The sequence below is a fragment of the Anomaloglossus baeobatrachus genome, chromosome 9, assembly GCF_048569485.1.
Source record: "Anomaloglossus baeobatrachus isolate aAnoBae1 chromosome 9, aAnoBae1.hap1, whole genome shotgun sequence".
Classification (NCBI taxonomy): Eukaryota; Metazoa; Chordata; class Amphibia; order Anura; family Aromobatidae; genus Anomaloglossus; species Anomaloglossus baeobatrachus.
Genome location: NC_134361.1, coordinates 29,597,220 through 29,618,962, shown reverse-complemented (window position 1 = coordinate 29,618,962; position 21,743 = coordinate 29,597,220). Strand labels below are relative to the sequence as shown.

The 21,743-nt window shown below is 42.7% G+C and overlaps 2 protein-coding genes across 2 annotated transcripts; both read left to right on the top strand.

Annotated features, from left to right (window-relative positions):
• The first annotated feature begins 6,451 nt into the window (after positions 1–6,451).
• LOC142251762 (olfactory receptor 5AR1-like) lies at positions 6,452–7,399 on the top strand. The gene has a single exon (XM_075324813.1). The coding sequence runs from the start codon at positions 6,452–6,454 to the stop codon at positions 7,397–7,399; it is 948 nt and encodes a 315-aa protein (XP_075180928.1).
• An 8,078-nt stretch (positions 7,400–15,477) lies between these two features.
• LOC142250368 (olfactory receptor 5V1-like) lies at positions 15,478–16,416 on the top strand. Its single transcript, XM_075322521.1, has one exon. It carries the CDS (start codon positions 15,478–15,480, stop codon positions 16,414–16,416), a length of 939 nt encoding a protein of 312 aa, XP_075178636.1.
• Positions 16,417–21,743: the final 5,327 nt, after the last annotated feature.

Sequence of the window (21,743 nt, the reverse complement as noted above, 5' to 3'; positions counted from 1 at the left end):
TTCCGACAGCTAAATAGGAAAGGGTTCTTTACAGTTAGAGCAGTCAAACTGTGGAAAGGCCGACCACAAGAGGTAGTAATGGCAGACATTATAAAAGCTTTTAAAAAGGGATGGATAATATCCACAGTATACACAACATTGTTGGTTATAGGTGATTTAGTGATAAAATGATAAAATATATAATTGGTGGAGAAAGGTTGAACTTGATGGACCTAGGGCTTTTTTTGCACCTATGTAACTCACATAACTCTGCTCAGCCAACCTGACAGATCAATGGAGGTGGGAAAAAAAGGAGACAAAAAACATCTTTCTTTAATTGACTGAGAATGAACCTTCATCTCCATCAGCCTGACAGTTTTAGTGCACTGCAGGGAGGACGTCTTGACCACTGAGGAAGGATTTTCCGGTCGTGATGGTTACTATCCCCCTAAAACTTAACCTAAAAATAACACACCGACTGCATGCGACTTGGTTAAACAAATTGGCCACAGCAGCCTTTATTACCTATTATTAACATACTACCACAAAGGGGGGCGCCGTCCAACGGGCGACCCCAAACACACAATAATAGGTAACACATAATAATAAACGGTACATGAAACCCTATGTAGGCCCTGTCCAGAAACCCTTTCCTACACCAATATCCCTGGCCGCAACACTCCGACCCAGAGATGAGGTATTAATCACCCCACGGATTAATACCCCCCAAACTTTGCAGGACCCCATGCCTGCAATTTCCCGGAACCCAGAGACACCATACCAAGACAGTGCCTCTCGGTCCAGCTACCAATCCCTTCCAACCGCTTCTGGACCAGACCTACCCCCGCTGCTGCGACAAAACAGACATCCCTTTTATAATAATTCCTTGTTGTTGTTGTTTTTTTTTGTTTTTTTTGTTTTTGAACATAGTTAAACAAACTCACAAACACAAAAAGGGGGGGTGGGCGGGAATCTGTCGCCGTCCGGAGTCCAAAAGGGGAGGTAAGACCCTCCCTCATCACTTTTATACTCCCCCCCCTCCCCTACAGGGATCCTTTTCTCCACCAATCCCCTATACCTTCCCATAATGCCCCTCATTATAACTTTATTAACCCCTCACTCCCTCCCTTCCCTCTGGTCTTGTCGCCCCTCCCCCCTATGGGGTCCATGGCTTTCTATCTCACAGATGCTCTTCTCCCATCTGTGCCCTCTGAAATCTAGAATGTGCTGCACATTGATAGATGACAGTTGCCAAATTTAAAACCCTGACAGAGTGCACTAGATAAAGCACAAGTTTTTAATTAGTAATGGTAATTTAGAAAAACGTTTAATATTTAAAACTATTTATTTTATTGTTTTTTCATTTGATCACATTTCTTGGAGAACCCCTTTAATCAGATTAAGCTTGACTAGATAGACCACTAATTCCTGGATTGATAGAACTGTACTGTATACACTGGATTTTGAACAGAAATGGATCTCACTTGGGAATAGTCTTGTTCCATAACTTCATACAATGTTTAAAGTCTGACATAAAATGCTAAAATATTGATCGTCAATGTCAAACATATGTGAGCTGAGCAAACAAACAATGAGCACCTACTAATGAGGAAATGTAATCCATCTGCCCATTCGGCAGCCTGGGGACCTCATTAACGTCAGTAGCAAGTATATATACACTATATATATTCATATGATGTCTGGACTAATTTGATAGAAAGCAAAGTAGCTGTTAATTGGGCACCTCTGACCTCTCACATCGTAAGTAACAGCTCTCGGAATAGTTTTCTTGTACAGTTAATCTATGGTCTACTAAAGCTTTATGTCTAAGAATATTGAAGGTAAAGTGATAGAAACAGTAGCTGATGATGGATATGTAATATAGATGATATGTCTAGACAAGTGTTCCTCAACTCCATTCCACAACACCCACCAACAGATCATGTTTTCAGGTTTTCCTCAATATTCGACACGGAATAATTCCACAACCTGTGCAACATTAAGGAAATTCTAAAAACCTGATTGAGGAAAACCTGAAAACATGATCTGTTGGTAGGTCTTGGACTGAGGTTGACAAACAGTGGTCTAGAAGATCGTGTAGTGAAGGTCGCCTGCACAGTAGTCCTACACGGTCATGGTGGTCTTACAGTTATTACAATGTAAGACTGATGCTCATCTCACTTGCGGTGGTTGATCAAGTAATCTAAATTATGTCAAGTTATTTTTTAAAGGCACTTTCATGCCCTTTTAGAGGTTTTGTTCACATTAGGTTTAAGAGTCTTTAAATCCACTCTACGTAGGCGTAAAGCCCTTTTGGATCAGTGTTGTCTTTTGGTTAACTTGTTCCTAAAAGGAACATTTCTCCTAATTTTTGATTGGGACATGATTAATTACTTGGGATGGAATATCATGAGGGCATCTGCCTTGAGCCCAAGAACTCAGGGTCTATGAGGGCTTCCACCCACCCTTTAAAGGAACTTTCATGCCCTTTTAGAGGTTTAGTTCACTCTAAGTTTAAGAGTCTTTAAATCCACTCTACGTAGGGGTAAAGCCCTTTTGGATCAGTGTTGTCTTTAGGATAAAGTATTCCTAAAAGGAACATTTCTCCTAATTTTGGATTGGGACATGATTACTTACTAGGGAGGGAATATCGTGAGGGCATCTGCCTTAAGCCCAATACCTCAGTGTCTATGAGGGCTTCCACCCACCCCTTTAAAGTAACTTTCATGCCCTTTTAGAAGTTTTTTTCACATTAAGTTTAGGAGTCTAAAAACCCACTCTACATAGGGGTAAAACCCCTTTTGGATCAGGTTGTCTTTAGGTTGTTCCTAAAAGGAACATTTTTCCTAATATTGGATTGGGACATAATAAACTACCAGGGATGGAAAATCGTGAGGGCATCTGCCTTGAACTTCATACCTCAGTGTCTATGAAGACTTCTACTAACCCCTATTACTCAAAAGTATTAACACAAAGTTTCTTAACATTTAGTATCAAATATTTTGCTAAAATTGCTAAGTAGAGCCACCATGCAGCACAAGGAATGTATTCTTAAGCTGGGTTTACACACTGCAACATCTCAAACGACATCGCTGTAACGTCACCGGTTTTGTGACGCAATAGCGATGTTGTTTGCGATGTTGCAGTGTGTGAAACCTATCAGCGACCCGGCCCCTGCTGTGAAGTTGTAATCGTTACAAATCGTTCAGAACCATTTCTAGGTCCTTTGTTTCCCGCTGTGCAGCATGCATCGCTGGAAAGTTTCAGTGTGTGAAAGACTTTGCAGAGACTTTGTTAGCAACTTCCCTTTCAAAAGGCTGCTTATCAACGTCCCCAACAACCAGCTAGGTCGCTCTGCAGGTCCAGATCACTGTTGAGTTGTTGGCCAGGTTTGCCTGTTTGACTGCTCACCAGCGACTTAGCAGAGACTTAGGGAGGTCGCTGTTACGTCACAAAACCGGTGACGTTGCAGCGATGTCCTTTGCGATGTTGCAGTGTGTAAACCCAGCTTTAGTCTGGCCATTTTCATGGGCTGAGTGTTATCCACAGAAGAATAAACATTACGTCATTGAGTGTAATAGATGACAGTGATGACCTAACCCATTGTCATGGTCGTCTCCCTATTCTTAGAGACTTGTGACAGGTTTTTGACTGGAGCCTTTCTTTACCATCTAGACTCCTCAATTAAATGCAGTTTAGTTTCTGTTGGTGCTTTATGAGTTAATGTCAGTTTGGTTGCCAGCAGCTCATAGCAGTAGGGTCAGCTGTAGCTGCTTTGACCCCACGCTCCTTTAGGTTTAAATAGTGGGGTTTACCCAGCAGTCCTTGCTGTTGATAGAATTCATTCTTCTCTGGCCATCCTGGTGGAAGGTGCTGCTGGTTAATTTTCCCATACCTATCCAACGTCTACTTTGGAGTCTATCTGCTGCCATGATTTTGGTGTTTGTATCCTTCTGTTTATTCCCTCCGTCTGCCCTTCTTTTCCTTCCATGTTTGTTACTGCAGCGATGGGACTAATGTCTCCCACCAGCCATCTCACTAGTGAAGGATTAGGTATCTGGCTTAGCGACAGGCATAAACACCCCATATTGGGACACTAGGGAGCTCAGGTAACATCTTGAGGTGAATTCACGGGTGTCCCCTCACCCCTCTCCCTAGACATAGGGCCCACTGTTGATAAAGTGTCCCGTTTTTGTTTGTCGTGTTTTTTGCAGTGCGTCAGATGCCCGTCAGTCTCAATGCGTGTATCACGCAGTGCATACGGATTTCACATCTCTGAGTGTGACACTCATGATGTTTGTTGTAGGAAATAACCACCATTGTATTTCAACTATTGACAGTGGAGATCGTGTTCAATGTTCTCCCCATTCAGCATTTTGTAAATTACACAGAGCAAAGCAAACATCACAATATTCGTATGGACTCTGCAACGGTGTATCCCACCTACCATACGTCATCCCCGATTATTTTGCTTTCCATTCTGCCTCCTTTCCTTGGTCTCACAGTCATCTCCATTCATTTTCCACTCTTAACTTTCATGGTTAAATCAAACTTAACTTTTCAATGGAGATGAGGCCACTTAGTTGTTGAGGCACATTCTCACAGATATTGGTTGTATTTTCCTTTTTGCTACAAACAAAGTAATTTTAAACTTAATTTCAATCAATATATCTTGGAATAATATTAATTTCCATAATTGGATGTGATTAACATAATAATGTCCCAGTCCTGAGATAATCTTATATATGTGCCCCTTCTATGTACTGTGTAATGGCCGTGTCTGACCGTACAGGGACATGGTCTGATCATACCACAGCTCCTGGGCAGAGGAAGATGCAAAAGAGTGTACAGACATTACAGAAAAGGATCGCAAATAATTCTTTCTTTGACGTAAAACATTTTTTAAAAACAGACAGAGATTTGTTTTACCTCACAAAAAGAATCAGCTGTGATCTCGTGCTGTAATGTCTGTATAATCTCTTTTGCATCCTCCCCGGCCCAGGAGATGTGGTATCATCAGACCATGTCCCTGTACGGTCAGACACGGCCATTACACAGTACACAGCAGGGACACATATATAAGATTATCTTAGCACAGGCACATTTTATATAAACACATCCAATTATGGAAATTTATATTATTCCAAGATTTATTGATTAAAATGAATTTTGTTTGTGGGGAAAACCCCTATAAATGGAACCTTAAATGAGATTTGAGCAATGAATCAGACACTGGCTGTTATATTTCATCCACCACGGAATGTTCCAGAGAATACATCCTTTGAAAATCCGGGCAGGAACCTTGTTTCTTGGATGACTAGTTCAAGGTATGTTCCAGACAGCTTCTACCCATCCCTCTCCCCTACACCAATAGGGTTCTCCTTACATACTGTCATGCTAGGTATGGGGAAGTACCAAGCGCACAGCAAATGGAAAGGGAAACCCTGTGTCTAGAGAGAGGGAAGATGGTGACCCCTGACCAATCCTAGTGCTGGTCCCTAGTGTCCTTCTCCACCCTAGATGGGTTCCGCACCTATGTGCCGAACCAGATACCTGACCCTAGGTGTCTCAAGTGCTGGACCCTTAATAGGGACGGTTGGGATGAGTTGTTTGTCAACCCCACTAAACAACTGTAGAAGACACAAGGGAGACATACAGGGGGAAAATGCATGAAGTACCTATCATTAGGTGAATCAGGTAGGAGTTCAGTAGAGCTTCCAGCAACGATACCACAGAGGAGAACAAACCACCTGCTTGCAACTAAGGCTTGAATGAACTGAAAATATCACAAGCACAGTCCATAGCAAGGAAGGGGTATTTAAACACCAAAGGAATACTGATAATCAACAGCTGGGAGGAAGGTGAGCTCCTGCAGGGTCCAAAGAAGAGAGATGAATCCAGCAGGAAAGCTATTGATACACATGCCTACTGACAACAGGAACAATAGAAAGTCAGGGAGCATTCTGTGCTGCCAGTCCCAGACCCGAAAACACATGAATGTCTGTCACCTGTGACACACCCGTGACACATACATAAGATGACACCTGTCAGTTTAGGAGAGTGGGGCGGTGAGATGCCTTCATGGGATGGTGTTAGATTAGTCATCCAAGACATATGATCCCCCGTTTTACGTGTAAAACACATCCTGATGCAATAACACAGCCAGTGTCCTCTTCATGCTGTACATAGGTTGGGCAGCATGAGTCTATAGTCAGGTTCCCTTTAAAATATGTGCTGACATAATAATAGCTGCATCAACCAAATGAGATGAACAGTACAATAACAAGAGCTCTGAAAATCTCATCTTTTTCTGTACTACTGGTGTCTTCACCACATGAAAACGTTTGGTTGAATTACAACTGAGCTTCTTATTTTTACGTAGATTACGATTTTATTTTGCTTTTTCTAGACTAACCAACGTCTAATCCACTCGTCTTAGGTCATTTTTGGATTTTAAAAATCGGTCCTACAGATGTACAAGAATAAGACCATCGTTGAATATTTTATCCTGGAAGGATTCTCGTACTCCCCAGAATTACAGATCATGGTCTTCGTTGTAGTTCTGTTCATCTACTTGATTGTGTTTGGAGGAAACATGATGATTCTCATACTGATCTGCTTGGAACGTCATCTCCACACTCCCATGTACTTCTTCTTGGCCAACCTGTCCATCGTTGACATCTTCTTCACCATCTCTGTGCTACATAAGATCTTCACTAATTTCATGACTGGGGATAAAACGGTTTCATTCCATGGGTGCATGATTCAATCTTTCACAGCCGGATCCTTCACAATTCATGAGTTGTACATACTGACTGCCATGAGCTTTGATCGTTATGTGGCCATTTGTGTCCCATTGAGGTACCAATTGGTTATGAACCAGAGGACATGTGTTGCGTTGGCTTCTCTCTGTTGGTCTTTGGGTTTTATTTCCATATGTCCACATACTTTGCTACTTTCAGGTTTCTCATGTTATACCTCCATTGAAGTCAACCACTTCCTCTGCGACATCATCCTTCTAATGAAGATGACCTGCAGTGACACTTCTGTACTAGAAATATTATTTGTTATTGAAGGATGGCTTCTTTTCACTATTTCCCCATTTATTCTCACTTTTGTGCCCTATATTTTTATAATAATTGCAATCATGAAGATCCGAACCACAACAGGCAGGTCTAAGGCCTTCTACACGTGCTCCTCACACTTCACTATTGTCATCCTTCTGTATACAATGAATGTTATGCAATATATGATACCCATCAATCTAGAATATAAGAAACTTTACACTTTGATCAACACAGTTGTGGTCCCTCTGCTAAACCCTCTAATCTACAGCTTGAAGAACAAAGACATAAAGAATGCTCTAAGGAAAAGGCGGACATTCTGGTGTAATAGATCTGTTTTACTCATTCACTTTTGATTGTATTTAGATATTATAAAATGGATGTGTTTTTTATTTTACTAATCTACATAGGAGACATTAAAAGTCAAAGCTATATAAAGATAATGTAAACTGACTGCAAGGGCAAATCTTGGCAGAGAATTAATGTTGATCAATAAGTAAATGGCATAGGCACAAAAACAGTATTACAACATATACATTAAAGAGGTTGGCCATTACTTTGACATTGATGGCTTATCCTTCGGATAGGTCATCAATGTATGATCGACCGGGATCCAACACCCAGCACCCCTGCCGAACAGGTCATCTTGGTCGCGGGGCAGCAGCAGGCAGCCAGAAATGCTCAGCTCTGGAGCTGCTCCGTCTTCTGATAGCTGTCGCGGCTGGGTACTGCTCATCCGCTTCCTATTGATTAGAATCGGAGGTGGAAGTGCAGTACCCGGCAGCGGCCGCTATGAGAAGACGGAGCTATACCGGAACTGTGCATTTCCGGTTGCCTGCTGCCACCTCCAAGACCAAGATCAGCTGATCAGCGAGGGTGCGGCGTGTCTCCGGCGACTCCGGCCGATCAAACATTGATGACCTATCTAAAGGACGCTTTACACGCTGTGACATTGCTAGCGATGTCACTAGCGTTCGCACCCGCCCCCATCGTTTGTGCGTCACAGGCAAATCGCAGCCCATGGCGTACAATATCGCTAACACCCGTCAAACGTACTTACCTTCCTAGCAACGTCGCTGTGGGCGGCGAACAACCTCTTTTTTAAGGGGGAGGTTCGTGTGCCATCACAGCGACGTCACACAGCGGGCCACCAATAGAAGAGGAGGGATGGAGACCAGCCGCATTAACGACACGCCCACCTCGTTGCCGGAGGACGCAGGTAAGCTGTTGTTCGTCGTTTCCGGGGTGTCACACGTAGCGATGTGTGCTGCCTCAGGAACGACGAACAACCTGCGTCCACAATGAGCAACGAGATTTTGAAAATGAACGACGTGTCAACGATCAACGATGTGGTGAGTATTTTTGATCGTTAGCGGTGGCTCGCAGCTGTTACACGCAACGACGCCAGATGTGCGTCATGAATTCCGTGATTCCGACAACATATCGTTAGATACGTCGTTGCATGTAAAGCGGCCTTAAGAATAGGCCATCAATATAAAAGTAGTGGACAACCCCTTTAAGGAGAATACAACTGAAGATAACAGTACGAAAAGGACCTGGATATAATGATTTAAAGTCAATAAAACAGTGAAACTCAATGTCAAGCAGCAGCTGTAAAAGGAAATGTGATTTTTAGAATAGATATAATAAGAGATGAAATTTGTACGTCTAATAGTTCCCTTAGATTCCCTATTAACTTGTACAGATAAATGTGTGGTTAAGACAGAAATCTGGCACAAAAAAGGTGCTCAATACAGGGGCGGACATATTATTGGTGCAGCCTGCGAAGCCACAAATGGGCCCAGGAGGTAAGGGGGGCCATTTCTACCTCCAAAGCAGGTGAAATTTTTCATTTTTATAAGTTCTTGGGCTTCAAATGTACTGGTTTTGCACAAGGGCCCTTTTCTTAATGTGTCCACCAGTGGCTCAAAATAAACATGCTGCCATACTTTCTATGAAACCAGCCTTAATGTTAAGTTTTATATACATTTTAAAGTTTAATAACCCAATAAATATGTTCAGGTATTGTATGCAGGCAGTGGAATAACTAGAGCTTGATGGGCCCCAGTAAAAAATGTGCATGTTGGTCAGGTGAATGGGCCATTGTAGTATTCTAAATCCTATAAGGATATATGAAAGTCATGCCTCATATTCAGGGCTCAATCCACGGACGTCTGGTTGTGTGGTCGGTTTCTCTCTTTATTGGACCACAACCTGTTTTGTCTTTATCCAATTGCTGATAGTTTTCTTGTCTGTCCTTTCCTCTGTCCTTTTCATTTCTATTCAGGTATTTTCACTTCCTCGTTTTATTTTGCCCTATCACATATTGGGGAGGGGCTATTTATACTCCCCAAGCAAATGCTTTTTTTGCTGGCTATATGGCTAAATGCATAGGTAAATGGATGTTAGGAGTCCCAGCGCTTCAGTTAAGGATTCTCTTGCTTTACTATCTCTATTCATTTTCCCTGTTGTTTGTTTGTCTTTTCCCCTTCCCAGCAGTCTTCTCATTTTGTTCTGTTTAGGGTTTGGGGGGTTCCGATGTATACCATTAGTCTTTGGGGTTAATTCTGTTTTTCTCCATCTTTCCTGTTTGACTGTGTGGAACATGTTCTTAGCCCTGTGTCTCATCCTTTTCTTTTATTATTATGTTGTTTTGTGTTACATTTGGTTTATAGTTTAGGGCACAGTTAAGGATACTCAGGGTCAGGTGATGTTGAGTGGGGGAGCCATTGCATAATCTTAGGATGCCAACCTCTGTGGATAAGCAGGGACAAATTTAGTTCAGATCTAGGGCTTCTGATAGTCTGAGTAAGGAATTGTGTATTGCAGGTTTAATATCTCTACTGATATGGTCATCCCTTTGTGAGATGTAGAACTCAGTCATAACATGAGGTTCTCCCCTTTATATAGTAATGTCCCACATCCTGTATTAATGTCCTCCATCTTGGGCCTATCCTGGTTTATATGTGAACCATCATGGTATATATGTTCCTCATCCTGGGCCCATCCTTGTATATATGTTCCTCATCCTGGGCCCATTCTTATCTATATGTTCGCCATCCTGCATCCATCCTTGTGTATATGTTGTCTATCCTGGGGTATATGTTTCCCATCCTGTTGTAGATATTCCCCATCCTGATATATATGTATGCCATGTTGGTATGTATGTTCCCATTCCCGGTATGTCTCCCATCTTGGATCCATTCTCGTACATATGTTCCCCATCCTGGGACTATCCAGGTATACAGTATATGATCCCCATTCTGCACCCATCCTGGTATATATGTTCCCTTTCCTGGTATATATGTCCCCCATCCTGGTATATATGTTCCCCATCCTTCTATGTCTCGAATCCTGGTATATACTGTGTGTTCCCTATCCTGTTGAATATGTTCCCTGTCCTTGAGCATATGTTCCCCATCCTGTTATATATGTCACCCATCCTGGTATATACGTTCCCCATCCTGGTATATATGTTCCCTATCTTGGTATATACAGAGGATGAAATAAGTATTGAACATATCACCAATTTTCAAAGTAAATATGTTTCTAAAGGTGCTTGTAATACTATTGTATGAACTGAGGATTTCGATCGCGTTAGGGCAATGACAACCAGAGACAGGTTCTTGGCGCAAAGAAGTTTTATAATATTCAACCAACAATATGTACACAGAACAGAACATAAACACAGTATATACCTGCCAGGTTCGGAGCAAAAGGGGAATTCCCGGGACTGCGTACCGGACTCCCCCAGGGAGGCCACAAGGAGCGAACCCCTATACAGGAGCTGTCTGGCAATCACCCCAGAAGGCCGAAATGCGCAGCAGCCGGGACACAAAAGGGCAACAGGTTTTCGTCCAAAAATGTCCGTGCAGGATGTAGATTTGGACTGGAAGAGACCGCTCACAAGCGCCGACCAGAGACGGCAGACGGAGTCCAGGACCAGACAGGGCACAGCTCGATGAGACCAGGTGGAGTCCAGAGCCGGTGTCAGGTGATTCACCAGGATCCAAATAACAACCAGGAAACGAGAGCAACGGAGCAGGAGTAGACAGGAAGCAGTATACTCAAGCAACTAGACTAAGCTTAGTGGCGGGCTTTTAAACAGATGAACAGGAAGTAGGGCAACAGAACAGAAACCTCCATAGTAACAAAGGGCAAGATCCTCCAGAAGCAAACTGGAAATCCCGGAGCACTGACAGTGCTATTGACATGAATATCTCACCAGATATCAATAACAACCTATCCAATCCACAGAAAAAAAAAAGAAATCAAACCATAGATGTCCAAAAAATAAGTGGTGTAATAATGAGAAAAAGGGGTAAAAATATTAAACACATGAAGAAAGAGGGATGCAAAAAGCCATGGAAAGTAATAACACCAGCTGAAATTTATCAGTAATTAGAAAGCAATCCGACCACTTAGTGTAAAATAATTTCAGCTGCTTTAACTGATGCCCTATAAAAAGGTGTATAGTTACAAAGGAGCCGCACAAGAAACACCTCATGATTGCTAAAACCAGTGAGCAGTCTCAAGAGCTTCACAACCTTATTGTTTCAAAACATACTGATGGCATTGGTTACAGAAGAATTTCTAAATTACTAAAGGTTCCAGTGTGCGCTGTTTGGGCCATAATCCGGAAATAGAAAGAACATAATTTCACCATAAACTGGCAATGACCAGGTGCTCAGATAGAGAAGTAAAAAGAATTATCAAACGTGTTGTCCAAAAATCAAGGACCAATTGTGGAGAGCGACAGAAATGCCTGGAATCAGCAGGTACAATTGTTTCAAAGAAAACAAAAAATAGTGCACTCAATCTCCATGGCCTGTATGCACACTCACCCCCCAAGACTCCATTGCTGAATGAAATGCATGTTCAAGTACACGTAAACTCCCCATGGGGAAAATCCTTTATCCAATGCTTCAGAAACGACGTCATAGGTGCAGTGGCTTGAGCATCGGTGTGGTTCTATGTAGATCCTCTGGAATGATTCCTCCCCCTTCCTTACCTTCTTTTCTTTATTTAAATTTTGTGCCACCACCATTGCCAAATCTTGGTGAAACATGTGCATTGCTATTGGGACATTGCCTTCAATAAAATGGCGCCGGAACTGGCGCATGCACGTACTACGATCTCCAGTGCCATTTTGAGGACACTGTGGAGATGACTGTGAGCTGTGGGCCAACTTGCAGAACCGATTCAAAACCACCATCTTCCAGCTGTCAACTTGACATCAGTACTTTAGTCTTTGGAATTATACTCATTATGTGGAATTTCGGCCAGCTCTTCTGTACCGCCTTTACCTTTTTCTCATTGGATATGGTGGGGACTCCAACTGTACTGACTGAACTTCAGCATAACTAATCTCTAAAGGTATTTCTGTTTCCCCAAAGGAAACAACCCACACTTCTCTAGTACTACTCCAACTATCTCCTGTTGGTTAGCGGGTGATTTCTGTCTTTATCAGTCACGTTACTCAATGTGAGGCATATGTTGTCCTGCGCCACAACATGCCACACACTCCTCAGTCAGTCTCACAGTTAACCTCTGGATTAGCACACTCGAAGGGAAAACCTGCCACCAGTTTGTATGATCAACGTATTTTTCTCATTCTTATAATACACACAATAAGGTGTAGACAGGAAGTCAGTTTTTGACTTCCTGTAAATTACAGAATGACATCACCGATCAAATCCCGCTGGGCAGCTCCCAGACTCCTCCTGTTCTCACCCAGTTGTGCCCTCTTTGTCTCTCTATAGGCCCTGCCATGTACCTAAAAATATGGATGAAGAAACTATGTAGAATGAAAAATCTGTCTTTCCTGTCCAGAGCAATGAATTTCACAGCAGATTTTATTTTGTATTCTGCTCCTGAAAAATGAAAGCTGCTCTATGATTGGTTGCTTTGGACAGTGGAGTATTGTCATATCTCCTCCAGGATCTGCCCCTATAATGTTTACTCCTGTCACCAGGCACCACCATTTTCATTCTGTGGGCAACTGTAGTGATGGGGGAAATGTTGGGACCAGAAACTCCAGGCAGCCCAAGCTTTATCCAGCCACAGGGCCAAGACTGGCTGGGACCTGTTGTGTCATCCAGTCTTGTAGTATGGGTATATGTGCTGTCCAGCTGGAGTAATCAGCTCTCAGCTTTAGCCAATATTAAAGCACCACACCCTACTAATACTCCCAACTTACTGCTTGTAGCTGCCAGATATAGTTTTATCGCTTATGGTTCAGTCTTGTGGCTTCAGCTTCTGCCTCATGTTTTGTTGTATTTCTGTTGTCTGACAGTGGCCAGTTTCCTGGCTATTCTTTTTCTTGCTGATTTTGTACTGTTCTTCTCTCCTGGTTCTGACCCGGCGACCTAGCCCTTCCTGTCAACCAGCACCACCGGCCAGTTGCTGACTCCATGACATGGACTTAGCCTAGAGGCCTCGTGGAAGTCCAGATTTCTGCATAGGATTTAAAAGGTGAAGGCCAGGGCAACCCCTGGGATCTAAAAAAAAAATGGCGTAGCTTGTGCCTTAAGCTTGAGTGAAGTAACACAGTCTTTGGATTTAATCCAAATGCACAGTTTGTTCTTTTCAATTTTGAGATTTTACCCCACAGTGCCACATTGTGTGTATTGCAACAATGAAGATGCTGTTCCTTATCTAAGAATTGTAACCATAAAGTGTATTGTACCTTTTAAAGTAACCACAATCATTAAAGGGGCTGTCCACTACTTTTACGATCTTCAGTATAGGTCATCAATGCCTGATTGGCTTGAGTCTGACACTTGGCACTGCCATCGATCAACTGTTTTCTATGCTGGCAGCGGCATGAGGTGGCTGGAAATGCTCAGTTCTGGAGCTGCCCCATTTTCTAATAGCGCCCACCACCGGGTACTGCACATCTGTCTCCTATTGATTTGAATGGGATGCAGATGTGCAGTACCCGGTCGCGATCACTATCAGAAGACGGAGCAGTTCCGGACCTGAGCATTTTCAGCTCTCTTCTGTCACCACCGGCACTGAGAACAGCTGATTGGTGACGATCCCCAGTCGATCAGACATTGAGGACCTATACTAAAGGCTGCTTTACACGCAGCGACATCGCTAGCGATATTGCTGCCGATCGCACCCACCCCCGTTGTTTGTGCGTCATGGGCAAATTCGCTGCCCGTGGCGCACAATATCGCTTGTAAGTGTTACACGCACGTACCTTCCTAATGACGTTGCTGTGGGGTGGCGAACAACCTCTTATTTAAGGGGGAGGTTTGTGCGCCGTCACAGCGATGTCACACAGCGAGCCACCAATAGAAGCGGAGGGGCGGAGAGCAGCTGCATGAACGTCACGTCCACCTCGTTGCCGGTGGACGTAGGAATGCTGCTGTTCGGCGTTCCCAGGGTGTCACACGTAGCTATGTGTGCTGCCTCAGGAACGACGAACAACCTGCGTCCAGCACGAGCAGCGATATTTTGAAAATGAACGACGTGTCAACGTTCAACGATTTGGTCAGTATTTTTGATCGCTAGTGGTCGCTCATAGGTGTTACACGCAACGACGTCTCTAACGATGCCGGATGTGCGTCACAAATTCCGTGACCCCAACGACATATCATTAGCGATATCGCTGCGTGTAAAGCCCCCTTTAGGATAGACCATCAATGTTTAAGTAGTGGACAACCCCTTTAAGCTTTGCGTGCCACCTTATTTAAAGAAGAGAAAAAGTAAAGTGTATATGTACTTATTCTGCAGATATAGAAGACATTACTATAGGACTGCAGAACTGGAACTTATGGCCAAATTCAGAACTTTAATGATATATTTCTATAGATAGAATATTGCAGATGTGTTTATTAAATCTATCAACTTTTAATTAGTAATGTTTTAAGAAGAAGGAAACTTTATAATATGTATAAATCCCTTAATCAGACCATGATTAGGCCTGGGAGTATTGAGAACCTCAGAGGATATTTTCAAGGAATACTATAAAGCATTGCATTGTAGAATACAAGATATAAAGGACGTTACACCCTGACACAAGTGCCCACAAGTTCTGTATGTTTATTTTTGCAGTTTAGTCGGACCCTCATCAACTTGATCAACAAGTTTTATGTTGTCCTATTTACAGAGAATAACTTATTCTCTTTTTTTTACTAACCCCTTAAATAAACCAATAATGGTTTGACATTTTCTAAGGCGAATGTTATCTTGCTAAAGTGTTGGGCATTTGTGGAAGTTAAGACGTGGCTTTGGTGGATCACAGATATCTTCTTGCTTCTTGATAGATACTGAAATGTCTATAGCCTTTTGGTTGCTCCTCATTTCATTTCCATTGGCAATGGACCATAGCAAGACACCACTAGCAATGAATTTCTCCATTTTTGTTGTACACACCAATGTCATATAATAACCAGAACATAATGGCTTCCAAAAAATCTTCATAATGTATCCAGAAAAGATCGCCAATATCACTCATTTCATCATTGTTGGAATTTCCAGTGTTCCAGAGCTACAACTTCTAATCTTCCTTCTGGCTCTTCTCATCTATCTCTTCACCATTGGTGGGAACATGACCATTCTTCAACTAGTCTGCCTGGATTGTCACCTTCACACTCCCATGTACTTTTTTTTGGCCAATTTATCCATTATAGACATGACTTCCTCTACGAACACTTTATATATGATCCTTACAGGCTTTTTGTCCGGAAGTACCATGGTGTCATATGCCGGTTGTATTCTACAGATGTACATTTGGGTATCATTGATAGGACTTGAACTTCTAATATTGTCAGCCATGAGTTATGATAGGTATGTTGCCATATGCAAGCCATTGAAATATAATATGATCATGAATTATAAGCTATGTGGTCCATTGGCTTCTGTCTGTTGGGTCTCCGCGTTTCTTCAAAGTCTACCTCACACCATCGTTGTCACCAAGTTTTCCTGCTACAAGTCAATTGAGATCAACCACTTCTTTTGTGATATTTTGCCTTTGAAATACATTACTTGTAGCGACACATCTCTTTTGGATCATTTCATTCTCTCCAGTGTACTTTTTCATTTATTTTTCTCTTTTCCTTTGACTTTTACCCCCTATATTTTCATAATTGCCACGATATTGAGAATACCTTCTACCATCGGTAGACGTAAAGCCTTCCACACGTGCTCCTCACACCTGATGGTGGTCATCCTTCTTTACGTGGCTCTCCTCTGCCAATACCTGAATCCTGGACAAAAGAATAACTTGGACTCCAGTAAACTTTTCTCCTTGTTTAACACGGCTGCCGTCCCGATGCTTAACCCTTTAATTTACAGTTTGAAAAATAGAGATGTTAAGATGGCTCTTCAACGGGAACTAAAAAAAATTACAAGGGAATTTTGATAGTGAAAACAATGGTGAACTGGTAAAATAGTCATAGAACCCTGCAAAAATCTTTTTTGGGAAATGTCAGGATGCAAAATTTGCAACTAATGGTATTTTCCTATCAGTCCAACATGGACGAGTGACTTTTGTTATGGCAGGGTCTATTTCTCAACCCAATGGTTAGTGTAAGGCTTCATTCACACGTCCTTTTTGTATATACAGTGTGTCCACCCATATCCTGCCATTAACTTGACAACAGCTTTAGGCATAGAAGTGGTGTCTAGGTATAGTAAAGTAGCCATGCGTTACGCAATGAAACCACCTATAGCACCACCTGGTGGAAAACAACGGAGCTAGCATTTGTATTTCGAAAACAGAATGAGATAGAGAAAAAAGTGAATTACAAAGTTGTGGGGCATCATCAATTCAATACGAATTGACACCTTGCATACAGAAATGCTATGATTAGAACGTGTAAAACTCACAAGGCTGCGGACGTGAAGCGATACCTCATGGAGACCTTCCTACAAGTCATTGGGTATGGTGGCTGTGTGGAGTGGCCTCCATGCTCCCCTGACCTGACCCCATTGGACTTCTTTCTGTGAGGTCACATCAAACAGCAGGTGTATGCGACCCCTCCACCAACATTGCAGGAGCTACGACAACGTATCACAGATGCTTGTGCAAACGTGTCACCTACCATATTGCACAACGTGCAGTGAGATACAGTATGCAGAGTCCAGATGTGCATTGCAGCTGACGGGTGCCACTTTGAGCATCAAAGTTAAATGAGCTCCATATGCGTGACCAACATTCAATGTTTTGGGGGGGGTCATGGGTTTCATATCATAGCATTTCTGTATTCAAGGTGTCGATTCGTATTGAATTGATGATGCCCTACAACTTTGTAATTCACTTTTTTTTTCTATCTTGTTCCGTTTTCGAAATAAAAATGCTAACTCCGTTGTTTTCCACCAGGTGGCGCGATAGGTGGTTTCATTGCATAGCGCATGGATACTTTACTATACCTAGACACCACTTCTATGCCTATAGCTGCCACCGTTCTCAAGTTAATAGCGGTGGACAGGATATGGGTGGACACACTGTATAAATTGTCCACAAAAAAATAGAGGCATGTGTACTTATGATCTGATTTACACATCAAACTCACGGACTCTAGTGAATGGGTCGGTCAAAAGAATTGATTGCATGAGTCCTGGCTGGATTTTACTGTGTAATGGGCATGAGAAGCTTAGGCCATTTTTTTGGAAATTGGAAACATTTTTATAAACTTTAAAGAGAACCAACCACCAGGATTTTGCTATATGAGGTGCAGGCAGTCCCATACAGGCACTAAGATGCTGAATCCAGGCATATCTATTGTAGAAAGATTGGATGCTTGGTTGATAAAATATCTTCACTCAAAGTTGCAGAAATGCCCTGCACTTTGATTGACGGTTGCAATGGGGGCGAGCCTTGGTGGGTTGGGTCCATGGTTATTATTCCTTTTCCGGCGTCCTCTATGGCGTGCCCCTTTTTCTTTATTTGAATATCGCACTGCACCGTCATTGTTGTTGGTTGCGCGTGCGCATTGCTACAGTAATTTTGCCTTCATTAAAATGGTGCCGAGTCCGCTCATGTGCGTACCGGGATCTCCGGCGATATTTTATTGAAGACACTGCGGTGAAGAGTATAAGAGGTATCGGCACATGCACAGATTTTTTTTTCACATCTGCACATGTGTCCCTGACGCTCATAGTATTCACCATAGTGTCTTCAATAAAATGGTGCTAGAGAGCTCGGTACACACATACGCGGACTCCGGTGCCATTTTAATGAAGCTCTCATTAATGTGTCAACGCGCACTCGCCGCCAACAACAGCAATGGTGGCGCAATATCCAAATAAAGAAAAGGGGCAAGCCAGGAGGACACCGGAGAATCAATAAATGCCAAGGACCCGACTCACAAAGGCCCACCCCCGTTGCATCCGTCAATTAAAGTGCAGTGCATTTGTGTAACTTTGATTGAAGATATTTCATCAACTGAGTATCGGATCTTTCTAGAACAGGTATGTCTGGATTCAGCATCTTAGTGCCTGTATGGCACTACATACACCTCATATAGCAAAATCCTGGTGGTTGGTCCTCTTTAAGTAATTACCACAATCTATACATGTAAATAACAAATATGTTTATTAGAATATGACTCGCCCACCCCAGGGCTATGGGACACCCGGTGCCGGGCCGGACTAGTCCAGGGGTAGTCAGTGGTGGCGTTTTTCGGAGAGGGGGTACAGCAAACGCACGATCAAACGTGCATATCATAGAGCTAAATATTCCGTGAGGAATGATTTGCTGTACTCCAAGAAGGTGCGGAGCAGTGATTCAACCATTAGGTTTATCACTAATTACTGCTCCGCACATTCTGATATTCGTGATATTTTGTTGAAGTCCTGGCCGATTCTACAGGCTGATTCCATACTGGCCAAAATTTTACCCTCAAGACCACAGATTACTCTACGTAGAGCCAAAAATTTAAAGGACTACTTGGTTCATAGTCTTTATGAAAGTGGTCCACGTCCTTTGTTCCCCAGTGTGCCGGCCGTTAGGACTGGTTGCTCACCATGTGGTAAATGTGTGGCTTGTCCCAATGTATTGCGGACAAGCACCTTTTGCGATTCTTCCTCCACGAAGAACTATACTATCAGAAAGAGGATCACGTGCGAATCAAAGTCTGTAATTTATTACGGAGTTTGTCCCTGTCCCAAGATCTATATTGGGCTCACGACCCGACAGTTGAAAGTTCGGGTTCGTGAGCACGTGTTGGGAATAGAAGCCGCACGGGAACACACTGATATTTCCACTCTCAAGACAATTCCGCGGCACTTCAAACTCTTTCATGAGTGTGATTCGAAGGGGTTTTTAGTCCGTGGAATTGATGTCTTGGAAGTGGATGTTCGTGGGGGTAGAGTCAGTCAGCGACTGGCGCAATTGGAGACGCAGTGGATTTGGCGTCTTCGTACAGTGCAGCCCCAGGGCCTTAATGAAAACATGAGTTTTACTTCGTTTCTGTAATTGTTGTGGTGTTTTTTGATTTTAATTTTATTATTGTTTTAGGCCCAATGGTAGTAAATATTGGTACGTGTCATCTGCATTGGCGATTGATTTCTCGCCATCATGCTGTATATATATGGGATGAGTACTTGGATGGATTCCTTCCTGACTGCAGTGCATCATCTGGATATTCCTCATACACAATTTCTCATCAGTTTTATATATCTTTTTCTATATAGAGATATTTCTTCAATTTTTTGCCACGATAAACATATGCTTATTTCCATTTATGCATTACATGTAATTTGTGCATTGTGTAATCATCCTTAATTGAAGTATTGTATATAATGTGTGTGCTTATCTTGTCTGGCATTATTATATGGCTATTATTAATCTGTGTTAAGATGGAACTGATGGTATGTCTATGTTCGGTAGAGGTAATCAGTGGGCCTCTTCCTGTGTCCTTTCCCTGTATTGACAGCTCTGACAGACTATATCCCCTTTTTTTCTATTTATCCCCCTCCTGGCTGGGTGGTTGACGCATGCGCCGCTTGCCTGGGAGTCCTGTTCCCGCGGGTGCGTCTCTATGGCTACGGGGACGCCGGGTGTTGTTACCCGGCGTCCTGTGGGGCCATGACGCGCTTGCAGGGCGGGGCTTCCGGTAGGCCGGCGGCGGATGCGTCCGATGATCTGCCCAATCAACTGGGGGATGAAGGCCTATTTTAACGGCACCCCCGCTTGTTCCGGTCACGCCCCCTGACGAAGGTACATTCCGAAATGCGCATCGGGCGCATTCCACCTGCAAACCTTACATCTTAGGTAATGTCTTATTTCTTATTGGGTCCGTCCAGAGAGTGGGCTTAGCCCCTCTAAGTGAGAACATAATCCTTCTCCGCTGTTATTTTGATGGTGGTCGCTGACCAGTAGTACTTGTGTAGTGTTGGTGCTTTAATCCTTGCTACCCGGTGGCACTATTGGCCATATTGCCCCGTGGTGCTAGATGCTTTTTTGCCCTAACACTTGCACGTGCTGTGGCCTGTGATTTATTCAACACATCCGTTTAAGCGAGCACATGATTGGTAATCGCTGTGAGGTCATGCCTATGTGGCTTGGCTGCACTAAGTCATGATACTATGACTTGTGTGTGTCCGCTTATTATGGTTCCAATTTTGGTACATGTATCTATGTAGGCATATATCATTTAAACCTTTGCATTCCATCCTGCATGATACATTCATCGATTTCCATGGAAGATACTCTATTAATTTCCATGGGGATTTCGGTGTGTATGTATGCAATTGCATGCGTGTAATTGCATGTAGGGTATTTTATATTATTGCCCATGCCGCCGTTTATCATATGTGTTGATCTTGTATAAAATTTGCCTTATACACATGCAAATCACCTTTGAATGAATATTTTTATATATATGGTGTTTGTATGCTGTGACCTCTTCATTAGAGCTCGCAGTGAATGCGGTCCTTTATGATCAGCACATTGATAATTTTGGTTGCGATATATGGGCATATGGTATCTATATAGGCATATACCATTATACCCCTGCATTCCATCTAACAGGATACACCTATTGACTTCCATGGAAGATACTCCATTGATTTCCATGGGGATTTCGGTGTGTATATATGCAGTTACATGCATGTAAGCATATGGATGTGGATTAACACATTTACATGCCCGTGAGGTATTCCTATGTTTCTACTCATGCCGCGGTTTTTTCTATATGCATTTAATACTTATGTGTAATTTACATCTACACACATAAAAACCATCTGTTGATATCCTTTGATGCATGAATACGGATGTGCATCCAATACGCCATTGTTTTATAACAGCGGATAATATTTGGAGTTTTTTCCACGTCTTAGGTCCTGACTCAATCCTTCCTGCTTGGATATTTATATGGATTGTTATGGATATGGCTTATATTGCCTATCAATTGGTGTTCCAGCAGGAATAGATTGATGCATTGACCCGATGTGGTCCTTCTCCTAACTGTAGGACTTCCACTCTTATTGGATATGACCTTATATCTTGTATTACTGAAGATACCTGGCATACATTATTCTGTACCTAAAAGTTTGCGGTGATGTACACCGTTGTTTTCCTCCCCTCACTTGTCCATACTTTTATGAAAATTTATACAAATAAAAATATGTATTGAACCGCAGATCGCCTCTCTTGTTTTTGTTTTGGAATATCCAAATAAAGAAAAGGGGCAAGCCAGGAGGACACCGGAGAATCAATAAATGCCAAGGACCCGACTCACAAAG

What these genes read in the sequence shown, in the direction of transcription:
- LOC142251762 (XM_075324813.1), top strand. Translation starts at nt 6,452, where the DNA reads ATGTACAAGAATAAGACCATCGTTGAATATTTTATCCTGGAAGGATTC.
- LOC142250368 (XM_075322521.1), top strand. Translation starts at nt 15,478, where the DNA reads ATGTATCCAGAAAAGATCGCCAATATCACTCATTTCATCATTGTTGGA.